This window comes from Pecten maximus, chromosome 4 (genome assembly GCF_902652985.1).
Source record: "Pecten maximus chromosome 4, xPecMax1.1, whole genome shotgun sequence".
Classification (NCBI taxonomy): domain Eukaryota; kingdom Metazoa; phylum Mollusca; class Bivalvia; order Pectinida; family Pectinidae; genus Pecten; species Pecten maximus.
The window spans coordinates 34,630,588-34,649,662 of NC_047018.1; the positions used below are offsets into that span (position 1 = coordinate 34,630,588).

The window sequence follows — 19,075 nt, forward strand, 5'->3', positions numbered from 1 at the left end:
GACTGTATCGATTAGTTGATTACATGCTGTAATATGGATTTGTTGACATGGTATCTCTAATATGCATATATTTACATTGTAAATCATGATGTCAAAGTGTCAAAGTTGAATTTCGCGGTTGAAAAGTTTAAAGTTGAATGTCCCCTGTGTATTTCCAATTATACAATATGAATTTATTAATTTATTGATTCTGTTCTTACTCTCTCGACATCGCAGGGAGTTGTACTTCCAGTTTGGTCGTGGGACGATTCGACCTCATACAATTGTAGTGGATAGCGTAGAGACAAACGATGCTCTCAACATAAAGCGAGGAATTATGTCAGCACTTCAGATAAAACTCATCTCAGAGGAACCTGGGGACCAGATACATACTATGGAAACTGTAAGTATGTTAAAGCTAGACAGTTGGATACGATATCGTGTACACAGAGTATGGATATATCTCTAATAGAGTATACGTTTAAAATTTCTTCTAAATCTAATTTTATATAATAGTTAAATATTTCCAGCTTTGGTATCTTATCTTTTCTGTTCCTTTTAATCAAACTTTCTTTTCCTAATATCTTCGTTTGCACTACATGTACATCCCTTCTGGCCTAAGTTGAATGTTCGGCCCTGTAGGAAGTTTCTGTTCCCGGCCAAGATTTACCAGAATCTGTAAAAATGGTAATTGCTGCTCATGTGTAACGCTCAGCTTTTGGGAGCGGGTGAACAGGGGATACGCCTGCTGAGTGTCTTTTGCAGTATGCTTCAGCGAGGTAGCACTCTACAGACGACATCAGGTTAGCGCTGTCATAAGTTACAAACACGAATATACCGGAGAGAGAGAAAAAAACACAACTTACTACTTGTCATTGCAGGAGGACCTGTTTGGTTCGTGTCCCTACAGAGTATGTAGTTGAGACACAAAATAAGATCTTAACATCCAGAGACATCACCAAGTGCCAAGTTCCTCATTACAGTCACCAGCAAGCCAATCTCTTTTCCATGATAAAGACCGTATATGGTGGCTACCTACACAGTGATATTGATGAGGTAAGCTAACGTTACGCCCTCGTAATGGATAGAATATCACATAATCAGGCTGTTATCCAGTGAAATCGCCTGTATAATAAAGTTGCATATATCACTATTGTAATATACACTGGAGTGCTTTATTGGCTACATCCGACCTTATATGGACAATGACATTACGTCGTGAATTGAAAATGATGCAATTATGGCTGTGTCTGTTTGATTTATAATGTGATAATTTTTTTTATTTGGTATTCAATTTCATTTACCACATTGAAATGTTGATTATTGCTTGCCAAAGGTGAAAGAGAAAAATATATAACTCGATAAAAAACTAGTAAAAAAAATAAAAATCCTTCATGTATTTTTACAATTAAACATCTAATATGATATTTCACATTTGAATGACAGGAGAAATGTTATATAAGTACCGATTCTTCTGGTTCTTCTGATAATTTCTTGTCAGTGACATAACTTCTAAACCAATGAAGATTATTAACGAAACTTGCAGTATATTTGCTTCACCTGAATTAATGTATATGGCATTGCTGTTATGTCGCTGTGATCGTCCTTGACCTCAAGGTCAAATTGAAATAAGTATAAATTTTTCCCAATAACTTTTAAACCGTTAAAATATCTCAATGAAAGATGCTGAAGACCTTTATCTTCCACGGTAAAGGACAGTTCTCTGTCATTTGATCATTTCTACCTTGACCTGAAAGTTAAAAGTCAAATAAGCGCCAATCATTCTTTCAATTATTCTTGTTTGGGCGATAACTTTTAAACTGTCAAAGATATTAAATAAGATGCTGTGATATTTCAAAATCAATATTAAATATTAGAGTGAAGGGGGATGTTTATTTTTTTGGTTCCTAAAAGGAAATATAAATATGTGTTTTTACATTTTAGTTGATTTATCCATTCAACTCGACAATAAAATGTGAACACACAATAGGAGATAATCACAAACTTGAGGAAACAAAATGTCTTCAGCAACAGCAGTTTCGTCCTTTTGCACGCGAGGGTGACACGATATCTACATGTATGACAAATATCAGGTAAGGTTGTTATCTTGAGGTATATAAATTATTGTTATGGTAGTAGAGTAAGTTTTTACGACTGAATTTTATGCACCTCAGAAAACTAGTATCCGTCATGACAATGAGGTGAACAGCATCATCTTGAAGAAGGTATGATTTATAGGTTCTGATTAATTAAGGATTCAGCAAATCTGACTCATAGCTAAATCAAAATTGTCAACAAATTAAAAAATGATTCAGATCCAATATATCTTATTTAATCTTTCTTCATCCATATATAATAAAACTGTATTTATCATGGCTGAAAAATATCGTAATTTCATATTTCTAATGTGACAATTAGATGTTGGTAAAATTGAATTTGAGCAAAAAGATGATACAGTCACTATACGACAATGTTTATCAAATAATGTTGCAACATACAGCAAGTGATTGTCACAATTGATAGTCATTCATGAAATGAAATAATAGTATAATACAAAGACTTATCTGGTGGATATATAAAAGGCTACTCAGTAAACTAAGGAATTTCACAAGTAGCTTGAAATTTCATGGAAAGTTGATATCTTGAATGATGTCATCATTTAGGTAATGAGCTGTCCTTATGCAGGGTTATCCCATGACCCTATTTTATTGTCCTTACGTAGAATTAAACCTAAGATAGGCTGTGATATATGATGATGAATATTAGTCAGTCTACATAGTTACATAAGGTTATCACAAATTAGATTATTGTCCTTTTATCGGATTATCAAAAAGACAGTACAATCACCGGTATTTCCTGATATATGATGATCCTGAGATAGTGTTCCCTATGCATTTTCTTGTTCTCAGATAAGGTTTTCTATATGGTAGCTGAGGTAGATGATTCTCATTATGTAGGTTTATCCCAAATGCAGTTGACATAGGTATTAGCATTCTTAGTGGTTTCCCTACGGGAAAAGTCATCCTGATATTTCAATCCTTTTTTATTGTGTTGTTGTCATCTGCTTCACAGCTTTGATTTTCTACAAGTAATCAACGTGTGTATTTTCCAGCCAGCATCTTATTCTACAAGAAACAAGAGATCTTCCCGAAAGTAATGTTAATCGTAAAATGAGAGGAAAGAAATCAGGAAGCCTCATGTACGAGTTTGACATGCGAGGAGAAGTTATTCTGGTGACAAAAGATGATGTCAGTCACTGGCTACATAAACTTGCAATTCACACCGATACTATGGCAACCATCCCTAAACTATTCCACGAATTCCTGTGGTTCCTTAGACAAGCTCAGATCAATGACCTTTTAGACGTTATGGCAGATGTTTGGAATTGCCATGGAAACCATGGAAACTACTGTAACAGAAAGGAACAGGTACTCAAAAGAATTCGTCAGGGAAACTCCCAGTACCAACATTTTTAAATATATACCTACGATGATTGAACATTGGTCCCAGTCCTGATATCGTGCCATTTTTGTTTTATTATTTCCGTTACGCTGGAAGAATAAAATGCACCTACAAATGTATGATGTCTTTGTCTCTGCTCCTCTAAAATGTCTTAACAATACATGTAATGCGCATGGGATAATGCTTGTCTCGGTTTATAACTACAGTATATGGATAAGAGAATATGGAACGGGCTAGTCAGATATTTGATTAAAATATGAACTAATGCGGAAAACTATGAATGAGTTGAAACTAGATAAGCTACATTTTTGTTGATAGTGTTATCCTAATTTTCAGATTTGTTGATGGTTATAGTTACATGGAATACGACTTTTTCTAATTTTAGAATTAGAAATTAACATTAAAAGTAATGCTTGAAACATATATCTTGAATGCGAAATTGAGGGTTGTTGCATTTCGTCACCAGATGTTGGAACAGGACTACTTTCTCGATGGCCTTCTATCCTGCGGGACGGAGGAATGTATCAGTGTGTTCACAAAGGCCATAAGGGCAGGACATGTCAACAGCTGGTTAGAGTATATGTTTGTATACGAGTTGGCTCTATACCATGAATCACCACCGGAAGTAGCGACATCCTTGCTGGTTCGTAGTCACCCCATACACCCTCGCCATAAGGTTTTGGCGGCAAAGTGGTAACGCATTCGCCTCAAACCTACTCGCTCCCCTCCGGGCAAACACATGTGATTGATATACATTTACATAGCTTATTTTGTAATTGTTTTAAACTGTTACCTAGTCATGTGTCTATGGCTATGACTTGCATTTTGTAATCGCGTGTAGTCACTACTATTCGTTCTTCGTTCATTGCTTATAATTAGTAAATATATAATTTTATAACATCAGTGAAATGAAAATACGTTTTATTTCATTTCCTTGGTTGCAGGAAATGTGCATAGAAAGAAAAAGAGGAAGTTGCTGGTTTCCATTAAGCATCATGGTTAGCAACGTTGCGACTGCAGGTGGTTCTACAGTATATATGGTACGGACAAACCATTTTGTTTACATATTTTGGACAATTAAACAATTCTTAGATTCATGAGTATTTAAAAATCTGCACATTTGTACATTACTCCGAATGATAGATATTTGAATTCGTGTTCATTACTGTTTTTAACTTGTTGATACTGTAAACGTGGAAATTTACGCGAGGGGGAAATTTATGCTCATTACACGGAGTCCTTTTCATCGCGAAAATTTCCCCCACGCGTATTATTTTGATATCAATTTGTAGTTTACATATCGAAATTAACCCCCCGCGAAAATAACCATGTTTACTATTACTCTTTAGCATTCTGTAGCATTCTGTTCCTATCTTTTCCGCACACTTTACAGTCGTTTGATATCTGTTTTGTGTGTTTTGGAGATTTGTACCTATGTATATGTATGTGTATTACAGGAATCTGGACCCGTGTATCAAACTCTTCATCATATCCGTGAAGCCATTGGAGACACGTGCATGACTGGGATTTCACAGACCTTTAATCAATCTGAGAAACAACATATTATTGATGAACTTCTCCTCATGATCAAAGTAACGCCAATATACCTATGTTCACTTTTAAATCTAAGTATTGGAAAGAGGTGAAAATTGATATGTTTGAAATGATTTAACAATTGTATGTATACTATAACACACCTTTGTCAAATAAGATTTAATCCAACTAGGTTACCTAGCAAGCGATTTGATTTGATATAACTATATTCTGCCATGCTAATACTATATATATATAGTATTCAACAAAACAATCCATATTATCATATCATTTATGATATATTGTTTCTTCACTATTTAATAGCGTTAATGAAGATTTTATTCTTCTTTATCGTTAGGAATTTTGTTGCTGAAATACGACTTTAGTGTTTCCAACTTATCAAGGTAGTGTCTTGCTACAATTGGTCAGTTCTAGATTTTCAATTTGTCGTCTTTGAGAGTGTCTTCTTACCTATAAATCTGTTATTATAGACCATGTAAAAGTTGTATATTGTTTGAACCATTGATATTACATTCATAATGCACTAGTAGTATTTCTACTCCACAGGTTGTCGGTAACATAGGGACGCCCGTCCAGTACGTGTATGACACTAAGTATACAGGAATGGAGGGGGAGACTGGGGATCGGAGACTGGTTCAGGCCTTGCTACAGTGCGCTTACAATACAGAACTTCCCAACAAGGTCGCAAAGGCAGCCATATTGGTGAGTGATAATTTCTTTGATGGGAAGTACGTTGGATTGGAATAGTAGTATTTTGATATTGAAGATCTATTGAATATCAAACCCTGTGTTATAGACCGGTATATCTCCAACCAAGATAAGAATTAAAAGTAACTTTAAAAAATTTCGCCCGTTCGTTGAGTTGAGATGAGAAATATCTTTCTACATAACACAGGATTGCGTATAAACAGTTTTCTCTAGCGCGTTCAACTCTTATATACATTACTTTATTGTGGTGTGGTTACATAAAGTGAGGACGTGTTCTTATGCCGAGACTGGTGAATTTTAGATTAAAAACAAGTATGTGCAGTCTTTCCCATTGGTAGGTAAAGACATATTAATATTATCCTTGTCATATATGGGAAGTGCGCAAAAGCATCGTTGTGAGAATCGAACTGTGTTGTAATGATATTGGACACAATTGCTAGTGGGATTGGACGGGGGATGCTTTGATATCAAAGACAATCTTTTGTAGGGTGGACATAAGGATGTTATGAAATTGGAGAAAATATTTTGTGAGGTTAGAATGATGTAATGATATTAGAGACAATCGTTTGTCATCAACAAATTAAGATTTAGGAAGGTAACATGTCTTATTTATTTTCAGTGCATTATAACAATATTATTTTATTGTTTTGTCTCACCTAGTCACTTCACAAAATGACCTTCACCCCTGAGATGAAAGATGCCCTTGTTGGTATTCTTATTGATGTGAATCGACCACCATCATCACGCACGGCGATATTTGCTAGACTTGTGGTGCACCCCGACCGTGACCTAGCCATGGGACTTCTCGAACTCATACACACCGAGAAAATGGGTTATATGAAAAATTATATGATTACCCACGTCAAGAGCCTTTTGCAGAACGACCTACCGGATCTAGAAGGGTAGGGTAAATAATGCATTTTATTCAGTTATTCAGTGATGAAGCACGTCAAATGTATTTATATTATATTAGGTAGAAACAGCCCTTCAGGTTGACTTAAAGCAATAGTCATTCCTTAAAAGCCTTAAACGTTCTGTAAATTTCATATTGCACTGTAATATAGAATTTGTTTTGATAAAAAATGAATATCAACTTGATTACGATACTATAATTCAAATTCAAAATCAATAAAACGAGGACATAATCTGAACAAAAACAGAGATTTGCGTTGAAAGAGATTCTTAAATAAAGTGCAAGGCTAACAAGACTACGTGCAGACATATTCCGTTTCCTTGACAACCTTTTTCCATTCAAAAATTACGTAATCAACTATTGTATCATTATGACGTTTTTGTCGTTGTATATCAAGACGTGTCTTTACATCTTGATATTGACAGAGAGGGAGAAACAGCCACGAAACTATATGATACCACGATGTGACTTCTCTTAAACATTATCAACTTCTTCCAAGTATTGATTTGCCTAACTTTCATGCCTGTTTGATTTGCATGAAAAGTAATTTCAAGAGTGTAAAAACGTTTTGGATCAAAAACAATTATTGAGAAATAATAAGCTACGATTCCAAGGTTTTCGAACGGATCGGTGATGATTATGGTCGTAGTCATAGGTGGTGACGGAATTAATTTCCAGCAAATGAAATTTCCGTATAGTTTTTGTTCTAATTTGTAATCTGAACTTACGATTTCTTCCTTTGTTATTGACACTTTTAATTACTTTCATGTTTTTTTCTCTTTTTTGTCATGTATTGCAGAATACGAAGCATCTGGAATGAAGTGATTGATGCAGATTCTAGAAAAATGCCGTACGGTAGTCACTGGTTGGGAAGGTCCAAATTCATCGAGATATCTCGTTACATAAGGTTCGCAGAGCTCATGCATTTATTTGAATTCTTTATTTATCTTGAATTCACAATAAAGTATTCATAATAACAGAAACTGCATACGGATTTCTTTATGAAACCTCAGATAGATTTATCATGATTTCTATATATATCATAATTGACCTGAGACTGCTAAGTAATGTCGTAATTGTTAGTACCATTCATGATACCGAATTCTTACTCCAGACTTCCCATCAGTACTACGGTATATGGTCTACAGTTGGAAATCGACACTGTTTACAATATCGCCAGTCCTGTTGTCAATGCAGTTGTACTCCGACTCAACTACTTTGCTGGCCAGAAGTTAAATCTCCTGGAGTTGGCATTAGATATAGATGGTGAGTTGACCTATATGCCGTTTTCGTAAATAAGCTGTTATTTTTTATGTTGTTAAATTAATCACAGTCTGGGACCAGTCAGTGATAAGGATACCATAAGCAGCTAAAGGATTTTCCTTACTGTGACTATAAAGATTATACACGATATATTAACACCTTTCAATTCAAATCAAGAGAACCCGTGCAGGACCGGAAAAATAATCTGCTGTATCTCACCTCATGCCATAAGAGGCGTCGAGGATGGTTTCTCAATTGTTTTCTGTTAAGGGGACAATGTAGAGCCCAAGAGAATAATAGTCGTAGTTCAAGGCATCTAAAAACTTTCTTTTTGGTTTTTGTTTTTTGTTTCAATTACATGTATTTCTGTTTTAGAGGAAATGGAAGAGGCCCCATTTATTTGTCTTTCTGTGGTTTGTTTTCTTCTTACTCTGTGTGTCTTATTGACACTTGTCCTCGTATGTCCCTAGCTATAACGATATTACGAGGACGTCGAAGAAAAAAAAAAAAAAAAAAAAACAACGAAAACCGGAGTAAGTAAACAGTAGAGCCAAAATGAATTAAAATGCATCTTACAGCTCTTTCGTCCTGCTAGGACTCGTTAGTGATGATACAGGTCTGGATTGTTGATATCATGGAAGCAATAGAAAAAGAAGCCATCAATGCCGAAAGAAATATCAAATAATTAATGGGAAAAAAGCCTTATAATTCAATTAATTTAATGGATTTCAAACGAACCTCAGGTATATGTGTATATTATGAGCCGTGACGAATGAATTAAAACATGACATTCAGGTTATGGCAAACTTCAGAGACTATAATACACCAACAGTGTCTGCTATATGCAATATCAATATATTGTAAAAAGACACACAAGATATTATCACATTTCAATACCAATAGGAAGAGCCAAAAAATATGATTTAAATCATACATCGGTTTATCCTCCTACGACTCGTTAATTATGCTTAAGGCCTGAAGTGCTGATATAGTTTAGGCTACAGACAAAAACTCGAAAAAGGTCGAAATAAAGGTCGAAAGATGAAGAAGTTCAAAATAATCTCAAATTCATTTTCATATCTTTAAAACATCAACTTGCCTCAGAATGTATCGGTTGAGGTTAAAAGCATTAGAACTGTAAAGTTCGAGTATGCTCATTCGTACTCTCTAACATCTTATAAGCAAAATGAGTAAATCTATTGAATATTATTAGAAAGAAATGTTGAAACGTTTTCACAAGAAGTGGAATTTTGCATATGAAATGAAAGTGTATTGTTTCAGATTTCCACGTACTGATTGATGCAATCAGTGAGGATATTCCGTTCCTCCACAAATACTTCCCTATGCCAAGCCAATTTGACTCTTCGAGGGATGAAACAGTTTTCGCTACCTTGCAGAAAAATATAGTAGCAGCAATTTTGGAGTTATTTGATAAGATAAATCTGTCCCAAACGAAAGTCCCTGATGGCTTAATTCATGTGAAGGTACTGGGTAAGTAGATCTTAATTATAATAGTTTGGAGTTGATATTGTCATGTTACCCTGATTATTTAATTGTAACATCTAATATAAAGTATGTACAGTCGAACCTCTTTATCTCGAGGTAAGTATATCTGATAGATTAAGTTGATATTGTCGTATTCCACAGGTTACTAAATTGTATAATATAATCAAGCATTTACAGTCGAACCTCTTTATCTCGAAGTAAGAAGGTCTGATTGATGATAGTTTAGAGTTAATATTGTCGTTTTCCCCAAGCTATCGAATGGTATAATCTAATCACGTTTGTACATTCAAACCTCGTTGTCTCACAGTCATTGAGGATCTGTGAAAACATAAGCTGAGTATGAGACAACAGTGTAATATTTTGTATGCCATTATAATTTTTATCATCGAACTGAATTGATATTTAGTCAGTTCGTCGAGTGACCAAAAGTCGAAATAACGAAATTAGATTGCAATAAGTATTAAATATGCCAGTCCGTATATATTCGTGTTTGAATCAATCGGCTGTCCACGTTTAACATTTCTTTGTGATCGGCTATCTCGACATCTCGCTTTTTAATCTAGTCGAAATAAAATTATAGTATGACCAAAAACCGATATTATCTTTTTTTGGTTTTCAAAGGTCCCGCTACTAATGTGACTTCATAGAATTACACGAAAGGTTACATAATAACCTGTACGTAACAGATAAATAACATTTTAAGTAAATAAAGTATGTTTTTTTTCCATTTCCTGTTGTTTTCTGAACACATTTACTGATAATAACACAACGATATATTCATTGAAGTCATTTAAATGAGTGTTTGATTAAGTTAATTTGCCATTTTCAGGTAAAGAATTATTTTTCCTTGATATCCGGGATTTGATGATGACTGTGCTGCAGAGTAAGTCCAAGCAGTCTTTCCAGGGCATTGTTATGGGACATCTTCAAGGAATACTGGAACAACTACCAATGCACCGGACCAGGTAGATACCATTAGAAATATTACGTTTCACCATTATTAACATTTTTACAGCTATTGTGATGCGTATACAGGTAATATTTGGCTACACTCTTTTATCAGGATATATACAAATATACACGTAGAAAACTACATCACGATATCTAGAGAGGTACATGTAAATAATACTGTTTGTAACAAGCTTATTCATTGGCATAAAAAAAGTTGTACTTTCATATCATAACGGTTTATACTGGTACATCACGCTACCTGTGAAAAAATGGATATACTGGTACATCAAAATATCTATCTGGGAACCTATAAATAGTTGGATATACTGCTACAACATTATATCTACAGGTACATAGGTATATATATATAGAGGTCACACACCAAGTGGTAATTGAATATGGTAAATGTATTAATTTTCTCGACTTAGCTAATTTGGAAAGTTGTAAATCGCATGATCTTAAGCGAGTGCCTTTTGTACATAGACTTTATAATTTAACAAACGAGTGAAATAGATACCATACCCAACTCGTGTGATGTGTTTCTACAACAATTGTACGGCGAGATTTTCATGTAGTTTTAATACAAATGTGAGGTTTTTCTTGAAATATCAAAATAAGGCATTACTATATTATCATATGTAGAAAGTCGATAAGTAGTAGTAAACTTTAAAAAAAAGTGTTTTATTATCTTCAAATTGATTTAGACAGTAACATATATCTGACAAGAGCATGGTATTCAGACGTCTTTAAACCTTTCATTTCTGCAGTTCATTAATCTACGAAAAAGCATGTGTGTATGCGTATAAGTATGTTGCGTGGTTCCATCTGCATCCAACAAAACAATAACTCATCACTGTCACTATCGGAGTTTAGGACTCTTGGCGTCGGTTGTTTCAGCGATATTTTATATATATCGATTATTATCATATCTTAAAAACACTGGATAACTGAATCCAATGCTGGCCGGTTCTATTATTAGGAGGATCCTCCTTCCTCAGACGTTTTTGCGCTTTTCACGACGTTCTCCATAGGTGCGTCGACTGTGTTGATCTGTCCCAACCAGGGATCGGTCGGCTCTCGTTACCGCTAGTTGTTACTGCGTCGTTTTGCTCTCGCTGTTTCCGCGACATCTTGTCACCTGCTGCATCACCTCGTGCAGTGATGCCGTCTCCCGTCACTCTGTGGCTAGCCCTGTATCTGGTGACCGCCCCATCTCTCCTCCTTCTTCATCGATATCTAACTGGAAGCATCCACTGCCTGCTTACTTGCCCCCTGTATCGGCTCCTCCGGTCTCCTATGACTCTTAACAGTCGTAAGGCCCTCCAAATAATTGACCGGCGATCCGCCCTCTATACGTGGACATTATGTCCTCCATCCGTGCTGTTGATATTTCTCTACTAGCTGCTGGTACTTATGTTGCTTTCTTTCATTGTTCTCCATCCTATCTCCATATGGCACCATTAATTCAAGTATCACTACCTGCTGGGAGCTAAGGAACCACAACACGATGTCTGGGCAGAGCAGTGTTGAGGCCACCTCCACCGGGAAAATCATCCTCTTAAGAATGTATGCCCTAATTTCCCGGTCTCCCTGTTGCAAGTTTGGCACAGTCAATGCTTATATATGCGTGCCGGAGTCTTGACTCTACCTTTTCAGTGCCTGTTTGACGTCTCATTTCCTTCCTGTCCGTATAACTACCGAAGCTTCTCTGACCTTGTCGTCTGCACTGTCCACCATCCCCGATTTAAGTGGAAGTTGGAGTTTGGATCATGAGCTGTACAGACCGACACTGCTGAATCTCCGAGGTTTGTTCAGCTATCGCCGAAGGTAACCGCTGATCTTCATTTCCATTGCTTCAAAAGATGAGATTTGTACTGCGTAGTATTTCCTTGAGACATTTTCTTCAACTCTCTGATTGGCTGCTTTTGAATATCTGCTCCTTCCCTATATAATTTCCTAATCTGTCTCAGCTCATTCTTGATGTTGTTCTGGCTCCTGTCTGTGATCTGGTGTGGTGTCGCTTCCAAAGACTGTCCGACGGGTCGCTCATCCTCCCCAACTCTCGCGCGACCCCGAGGGTGTCTTAGTATATATCTGTTTATTGCGAGTGTATGGGTTGCCCCTTCACAGAGAATGAGCTTCGGCGTGCCAAGCCTAACCCCCTGGTGCTGGTCTTGACCAACTGCCATATTGGAAATGTGTCAATGTATATAGGACCTTTATAAACAGTTTTGCCAGAAATGCTTTCTGCGCGGCAGACATCGTTTCAATCGGTCGTTGTTCCTCACATTTGTTCATATACAAATCATCAAGAAAACTCTTGTCGGACAGGTCATTATGTTGACCATAAATATTCGCAACAGGTGGGAAGAACATAACAGTTTCTGATACCGTGACAAATCTAGTTTCAGTAGCAGTCTAAGCGATTTCTGAATACGTTAACAAAATATTTCGTAACACAAAGCATACGAGAAAAAAGTATTTCGGGTTAAAGTTAAAAATCTCAATCAATCAAAAACCAAGAAGATCATATACCACAAGTGGTATATCAATATATCTATCCAAGTGTCGACACGTTTACGCTATGGTCCGATAGTGGAAGCTGGTACATTACAATATCTGGTACTGCTACATCCCTTGACATACTGTTACATCGCTTAATCTACAGAGGTATATGCTATACCATATTAAGATGTCATTAGAGATACATATTTATTTACTGTTACACTGATATGTCTATACCGAAGGTAATGCTCATGTTACAGTTCTACGTCAGTGATGGATATGGTGAAGATACTGCCTACAGTAGCAGGTTTTCCTATGAACATGACTGTTTCTGCAGCAATGAGTATGGGACTGGACTTCGATGCTAGATTGACCATGCCAGATATTCTGAACTTGAACACTGATGTCCAGTTGGATGCATCCCTTAAATACCAGTGTGTAACTTCCATTGGTTTAATATATGCGTTTCTATGTTTCATTAATATTTTAAATGGATCCTATATGTTACTATTATCTTTCTGTTCAATCGAACCTCAGATACTATATATATATATAGTCTGAACAAATGTGTTGGTGTAGACTTTCTGAATCCCAAAAAAGTTACAGGTGAACCCTGGTTAAACTTGTTGAAGTCCATGAAGCCTTTCGAAGGGGACAATGGATCAAAATCTTGATACATGGGGATATCGTTGTGTGCTTTTCTCTGAATGTTAGGCTAACATGATTGTATAGTAAAACGTCGCTATCTCAATCTCTTTAACTCGAAGGTTCTGTTTCACTCGAAGTAAAAATTCACTTTTAACAATAACACTTTTATATAGAATATACCAGTTAACTTGAATACTCGGGAAATCTCGAAGTATTTTCATTGCCCAACTTATTTCGACATAACGAGGTTCCACTTTGATTTGTATTATTAGATACTGAACAATATTTCATATGGTATTAATCATGAACTGTTCAATATTTTATTGAATGATGTTTCTCTCCTTAATTGTTTTCACTAAGACTTATTTCATCTACAGTGCTGCTGTACATTTAAATGGAGAACTTACCACGAGGTTTGGTCAGCACAGTCTTTCTGGTGCAAGAGCCAGTTCAAGTGGACTGGTACAGATGTCAGTAGCTCCGTCTTTACGCTTTAATACTCAGCCTAATCCTCCAAGGGTGCTGGATATATCTCTCGGTCAAACCAATACAGACTCAAAATACACTGTAGCAAGTTTGAGGTAGGTTCTGGACTGAAGCAGCACAGGAAATTTTGATGTTTTGCACGACATGTTTAGCAAAGAGGGCTGCATGATAAAGAATAGATAATGTTTTTGAGAAAGAGATATCGAATATTGGGGTACGCATTCGGATGGATGGTGTCTTGTCATCTCTTTCTTTACTCTGAAAAAAAGTTACAAAAGTTACATTATAAAGTTGATCTGAGGAACGCTTGACATATGCATGTCTGAAAAATTATGATCCATTGGTGACTGTTGGCTTGTATCTGTGATAGCGGCCATTTGTACTTGATGCACCAATCCGGAGAGATAGAGGTAGAGGCAGACCCTGAATTCCAGACCACGGTGCAGGACTGTGACAGAGGAATACTGTCTGCTGTCACGGGCAACCAAGTGTGCTTCACGAGTGTGTTTCCCAACACGATCTCATCTACCAGACACGCTTACTTCCCTTTGTCAGGACCATTTCATTTTAGCCTGGATACACGTAAAGTTGAAACGTAATACTTTCATTGTTATATATAATCATTTTAACACGTAAATATGGTCACCACTGACGCAAATGGGATAGATAAGAACTCTTTATTGATATATTCGCTTTCAATTTATAACGATATACTACAAAATAAAATTTGTGGACCGGGCTTGTCCAAGAAAGTATCAATAATAATCTGGAAACAAAAATGTTTAATATCATGTAAAATTTTATAGTTTTCTGTATTTTAACGTAAACGGTGACCACCTTTTATTGTGAGAGACATAATTGGAATATCTTTTCTTTTCGGAAATGCTTGTTCAGACATTACCGTTATTTTGATGGATGTTGGTAATTGTTATTGTTAGATTATTAAATGAAGATTTAGTCTAGTAAGTGATTAAACCTTTTGGTGATTAATTGTAATATTTCCAATTGTAAATAGAAGTATGTGTTATCTGATGTTTGAACAGGAATACGTTTCGTCTGTCTTTGGTGCGTGATTCGGGGGATAACGATGATCAAATATGGATGAACCTGACAAGAGAAGGTAGGTGGTTTATGTTCTAAGGCCAGATGTATGAATATTCCTTAACTTAAAATTTTCCAAAGAAAAGCATTACGGAAAAAAAAAAACATTAGTTAAGGAAACTTCCTTAAATTCTGCAATGCTTCCATTTGGAAAATTTCTCTTAGTTAAGGACTATTGCTGAAAACGAGGTCTGTTAAATTATAAGTTCATAGGGTCTTTCGAGTGTGTAGAGGTTACACCGGTTTTAATTAGACGGTTAGTATTATATTATAAGATGGCAAATCATAGTATGTGATACAATTTTAAAGTGATAAGGCCGATATGAGTTGGTTTTTTTTCAATTTGTTCGTGCTGTTGATTATTCTTAAAGCGGCTGATAACATACTACGTTCGAGTGAAATCCTGCTACCAGTATACGCCTGAGTACACCTGCACCGTGGTCTCAGCCTATTGATAATGTGTTCGCGTGCTACTGCGTTCTGACGTAATGGTATTCTTTCTTATGAAATTATATTCCGTTCTTACGCGATGATATATATGTTTGAATGCAATCCTTTCCCTAGCCCTTGTTAATTTGCACTAAGACACAAGTTTATGAGTTCCGCATACTAATCACTAAATGTCGTGCTATTATTGTAGAGATAATAGTGGAAGTTTACATAGAACGACAGATACATTTGGTATTTATTCCATTTGCTCTATAATAATATGATTTAATAATAAGATGTTAAATAATAATAGGTGTTATAAAGAACAATGACATTTGATGACTTCATTAAATTTGTACTTTGAAAGTATTTGTCTAATAACATATTTTTTTCTTCGTAGCACCTATGTCATACAAACAACATGTCCCATATCCTTTTGTTATTATAGCGAAAAGAATATAAAAAAGAACATGAAGGATCCCCAATGTTTTGTGACTATTATTGTTGTTGAAGGACAGGAGAACATGGATGGATTGATCGTACATTTCAAAGAAAAAGACCGTTTACGTCTATTGGAACTAAGGATTCCCTCAGCTCGGATTCATTTCTATGCTAAAGAAGACAATAACAGATCCTATGACGTTATTTCTACACATTACAAGGTGTTTGACGTACACATGAGTATTGATGACACAACTGTGAACAGATTCCTGGTACAGGTTGGTCCACCTAATTATATCAATTACTTATAAACATATGTGATAGTTTTATATAACTGACCTTTACCTTGTAATACATAAATCATGTATGACGTCACAGTAAAAATATGACGTCGCGCGATTATCTCTGAAGAGAAAAACACACAAGTCGTTAATTCAATGCGTCATACAGAAATTTGTTTGAGAGTTTCGATCTCATAAGTTTCAGTTACGTGGTAATCAAAATATTATACACGTGGCTATGTCATATGGAGTTTATTGAACTTATTGAGTAATTCATCTATCTGCGTACGACTTCAAAGAAAACAACCTTTGGTGGGTTAATATCAGTGACCTATCCAGCGCTACATTTGTAGGAACGGCGCAAAACAACACTGACCCAGGACAGGATGTCTACCTTAACGTCGCGTAAAATCGTGGACGTCACACTAGCTATTCCCGGGGCGAGCTTGGCAGTCACAGTGAACAGCTTCAGGAACAGATCAAACGGACATTACAATACAGCTTTTAATATCACTTATCATTGGTAAGTTAACTATCATAACTGTAACATGACACGCCATTAGTTATCTTCGGTCAGGCTACGATTGTAATTTAACATGCCATTGGTGAGTTTATAGAGACAGTTTACAGTCACATTAGGATAATAATTCCATATACCATTGGTGATTAAAATCTTCATTTGTAACGCTTTTATTATTTTTAGCGGGGACGGTAGGGGAATGTATTGCTTTAGCAAAAGCCAACATACTTGTTACATTAGACACCAATTTTAAACACCACGTATAATTAGTGAACTTACTATCATTTAACTAGTAGGATGGCCTAAACACCAGATGTCTTGCATGATTCAATTGTTGAAACAATATCAACGATACTAAACGCTAATAGGAGGTCAGTGCTGAGTTTAAGTGTAGTATAGACTTAATCAAATAGATAGAATTAAAAGAGAAATTGTAATGTAATGGTTGAAACCGATGCAATTTTCTACAAATCACGCTGATTACTCGATAATGAATACAAAAACAACGAAGAATATTGAAATTAAAACAAAACAGTAATTGCAACCAAAACTTGACAAAACGGCACCAAATACTAAACATACATATAAAACCATGTGCTCCAAAAGGGTAGGCGTCTTCTGCTTCATCACTGACACTCACCATGTAAATATAGGAAAAATCGAGCTTCAGTAACATCTCAAAAAGAGAACCATAGGGGTGAAATATATTCAGTTAATAAAAGATATATCCCTAGGGTATATATTATTGATAAATATGAAGCGTGCATTTGAAAAGTTTTATGAATAACCTTTATAAGGACTTAAAATTCATTCCCCATCTGCCTCCTACCTGATTAGGTATGCAATAAGTGACATCACACTCCAATAACGGAACGCCTAGTCAAAGTCAATAAACTCTTGTAATGTGAAAATCTAATGTAAAAAGTCATTTATGATTTTACGTCACAGTAGTAACATAAACGCATACATATACAGTATACCAATATGGTGAAAATGTCGTCTCGGTCATTTGGCTCTCAACTGTATCTAACTCTCGTTTTATTTTAAAAGGTGCACATTTCTTGTCTTTGTTGTGACAATCTTGAAGATGATAGTCAATGCCGCCGGACTTTTATCCCAGAGGTTTATCTTAACCTGCTCTTTTAGTTCATTTGGACACAGTGCCACTTTTAAAACACACATGCACCTTATGTCCCCTTAAATTTCAAGATTGAAAATTATATAATCAATTGAATAACGGAGCTATTGCACATCCTCATTCAGACTTTTATATTTCTCCTGACTTATTTTGAGTTGCCTCTGTTGCCTCCTTTGCATCAACACTTTGGCCCCTAGCAATAATGTCGAGACTTACAAGGTCTGAACAGCTATATGGTTCAGTTTAATTTATTTTGGTTTTGCAGTAACAAACCCTGGATTGGTAATGAAAGTTTCTTAAATCTTAGTTATTTATTGGAAATCATCTGAGATACATCGGTTGAAGTTACAGTTTCAGCCACCGATTGTAAGCGTATTGTTATCAACTAGTTTTTTTTATCGTAACGGATTCTGAGGTGTTTTGTATGGCTATATCCCGTATTATAAAAAGGTTACAAGCGTAAAACTTAATACTGAAATGATGGAAGTAGATTAGTTGATAGGCACACATACAGTTAAGTATTGGTCTGATGAAGAATGCACTTGGTGAGCTTATTTCACAAAACAGAAAAAGTTAAGGAACATCGATGATACCTGACCTAGTTTTTACTTTGTTATTGCACCACCCGTATGAATATTTAGATTGCATGGCTTGTAGTGGACACACATTGTTTCATTAGTAAAGCCAAATTTATATTCTTTTTCTCAGCCATATTCGTTGAGTTATTGCGTCTCGTATCTCGCTACAATGACATAATTGTTGTTACAGCGTCAAAGCTCGTCCCCTGTTGTACCTTTTTCACTGGAATCCTACCTTAGCCGCACAGAATGGAGATGTGTCTATGGTCCAGGTAGTGAATGACGCCGTCATTGGCTACATCGACGATAGCAGCCTATGGCGAGCCAACGACTATATGCTGCTCAAACTACCAGGTATTGCAGAGTTAAAATGTAATTGCAACAAATATCCGTGGCTAAATCAATTAATTTGGAAACAGGCAAATTCATGTTAAACATTTTATTTGATCATTGTACATGTTTTATATACAGGTTTGAAAATCAGTCTGGATAATAAGATGAAAGCAAACGTGACCCACGCCAACCGCCACACTGTCATCTCATACACAGGCATTAGCGGCCAGGAGGTATTACTATCATAAGGAAAGGTTAACGTCAAATCATTTTGGTCTC

General features: G+C 35.9%; 2 protein-coding genes across 2 annotated transcripts in view; both read left to right on the plus strand.

Moving 5' to 3' along the window:
* The first annotated feature begins 866 nt into the window (after positions 1-866).
* Positions 867-4,165, plus strand: LOC117325924. Its single transcript, XM_033882438.1, has 4 exons — positions 867-1,035; positions 1,924-2,072; positions 3,092-3,407; positions 3,908-4,165. Exons 1-4 carry the CDS (start codon positions 988-990, stop codon positions 4,136-4,138), a joined length of 744 nt encoding a protein of 247 aa, XP_033738329.1. The 5' UTR covers positions 867-987; the 3' UTR covers positions 4,139-4,165.
* Positions 4,166-4,406: 241 nt separating this feature from the next.
* The window catches only part of LOC117325926, a 30,648-nt gene continuing 15,979 nt past the window's right edge, over positions 4,407-19,075 (plus strand). The window contains exons 1-16 of the mRNA XM_033882439.1: positions 4,407-4,481; positions 4,899-5,033; positions 5,542-5,697; positions 6,364-6,605; positions 7,416-7,523; positions 7,731-7,882; positions 9,161-9,370; positions 10,215-10,350; positions 13,102-13,275; positions 13,867-14,070; positions 14,346-14,570; positions 15,019-15,095; positions 16,019-16,224; positions 16,581-16,750; positions 18,654-18,817; positions 18,935-19,029. Of these exons, the coding sequence (XP_033738330.1) occupies positions 4,437-4,481; positions 4,899-5,033; positions 5,542-5,697; positions 6,364-6,605; positions 7,416-7,523; positions 7,731-7,882; positions 9,161-9,370; positions 10,215-10,350; positions 13,102-13,275; positions 13,867-14,070; positions 14,346-14,570; positions 15,019-15,095; positions 16,019-16,224; positions 16,581-16,750; positions 18,654-18,817; positions 18,935-19,029 (2,499 nt within the window). The 5' untranslated portion in view covers positions 4,407-4,436. The remainder of the gene's footprint in view (positions 4,482-4,898; positions 5,034-5,541; positions 5,698-6,363; positions 6,606-7,415; positions 7,524-7,730; positions 7,883-9,160; positions 9,371-10,214; positions 10,351-13,101; positions 13,276-13,866; positions 14,071-14,345; positions 14,571-15,018; positions 15,096-16,018; positions 16,225-16,580; positions 16,751-18,653; positions 18,818-18,934; positions 19,030-19,075) is intronic.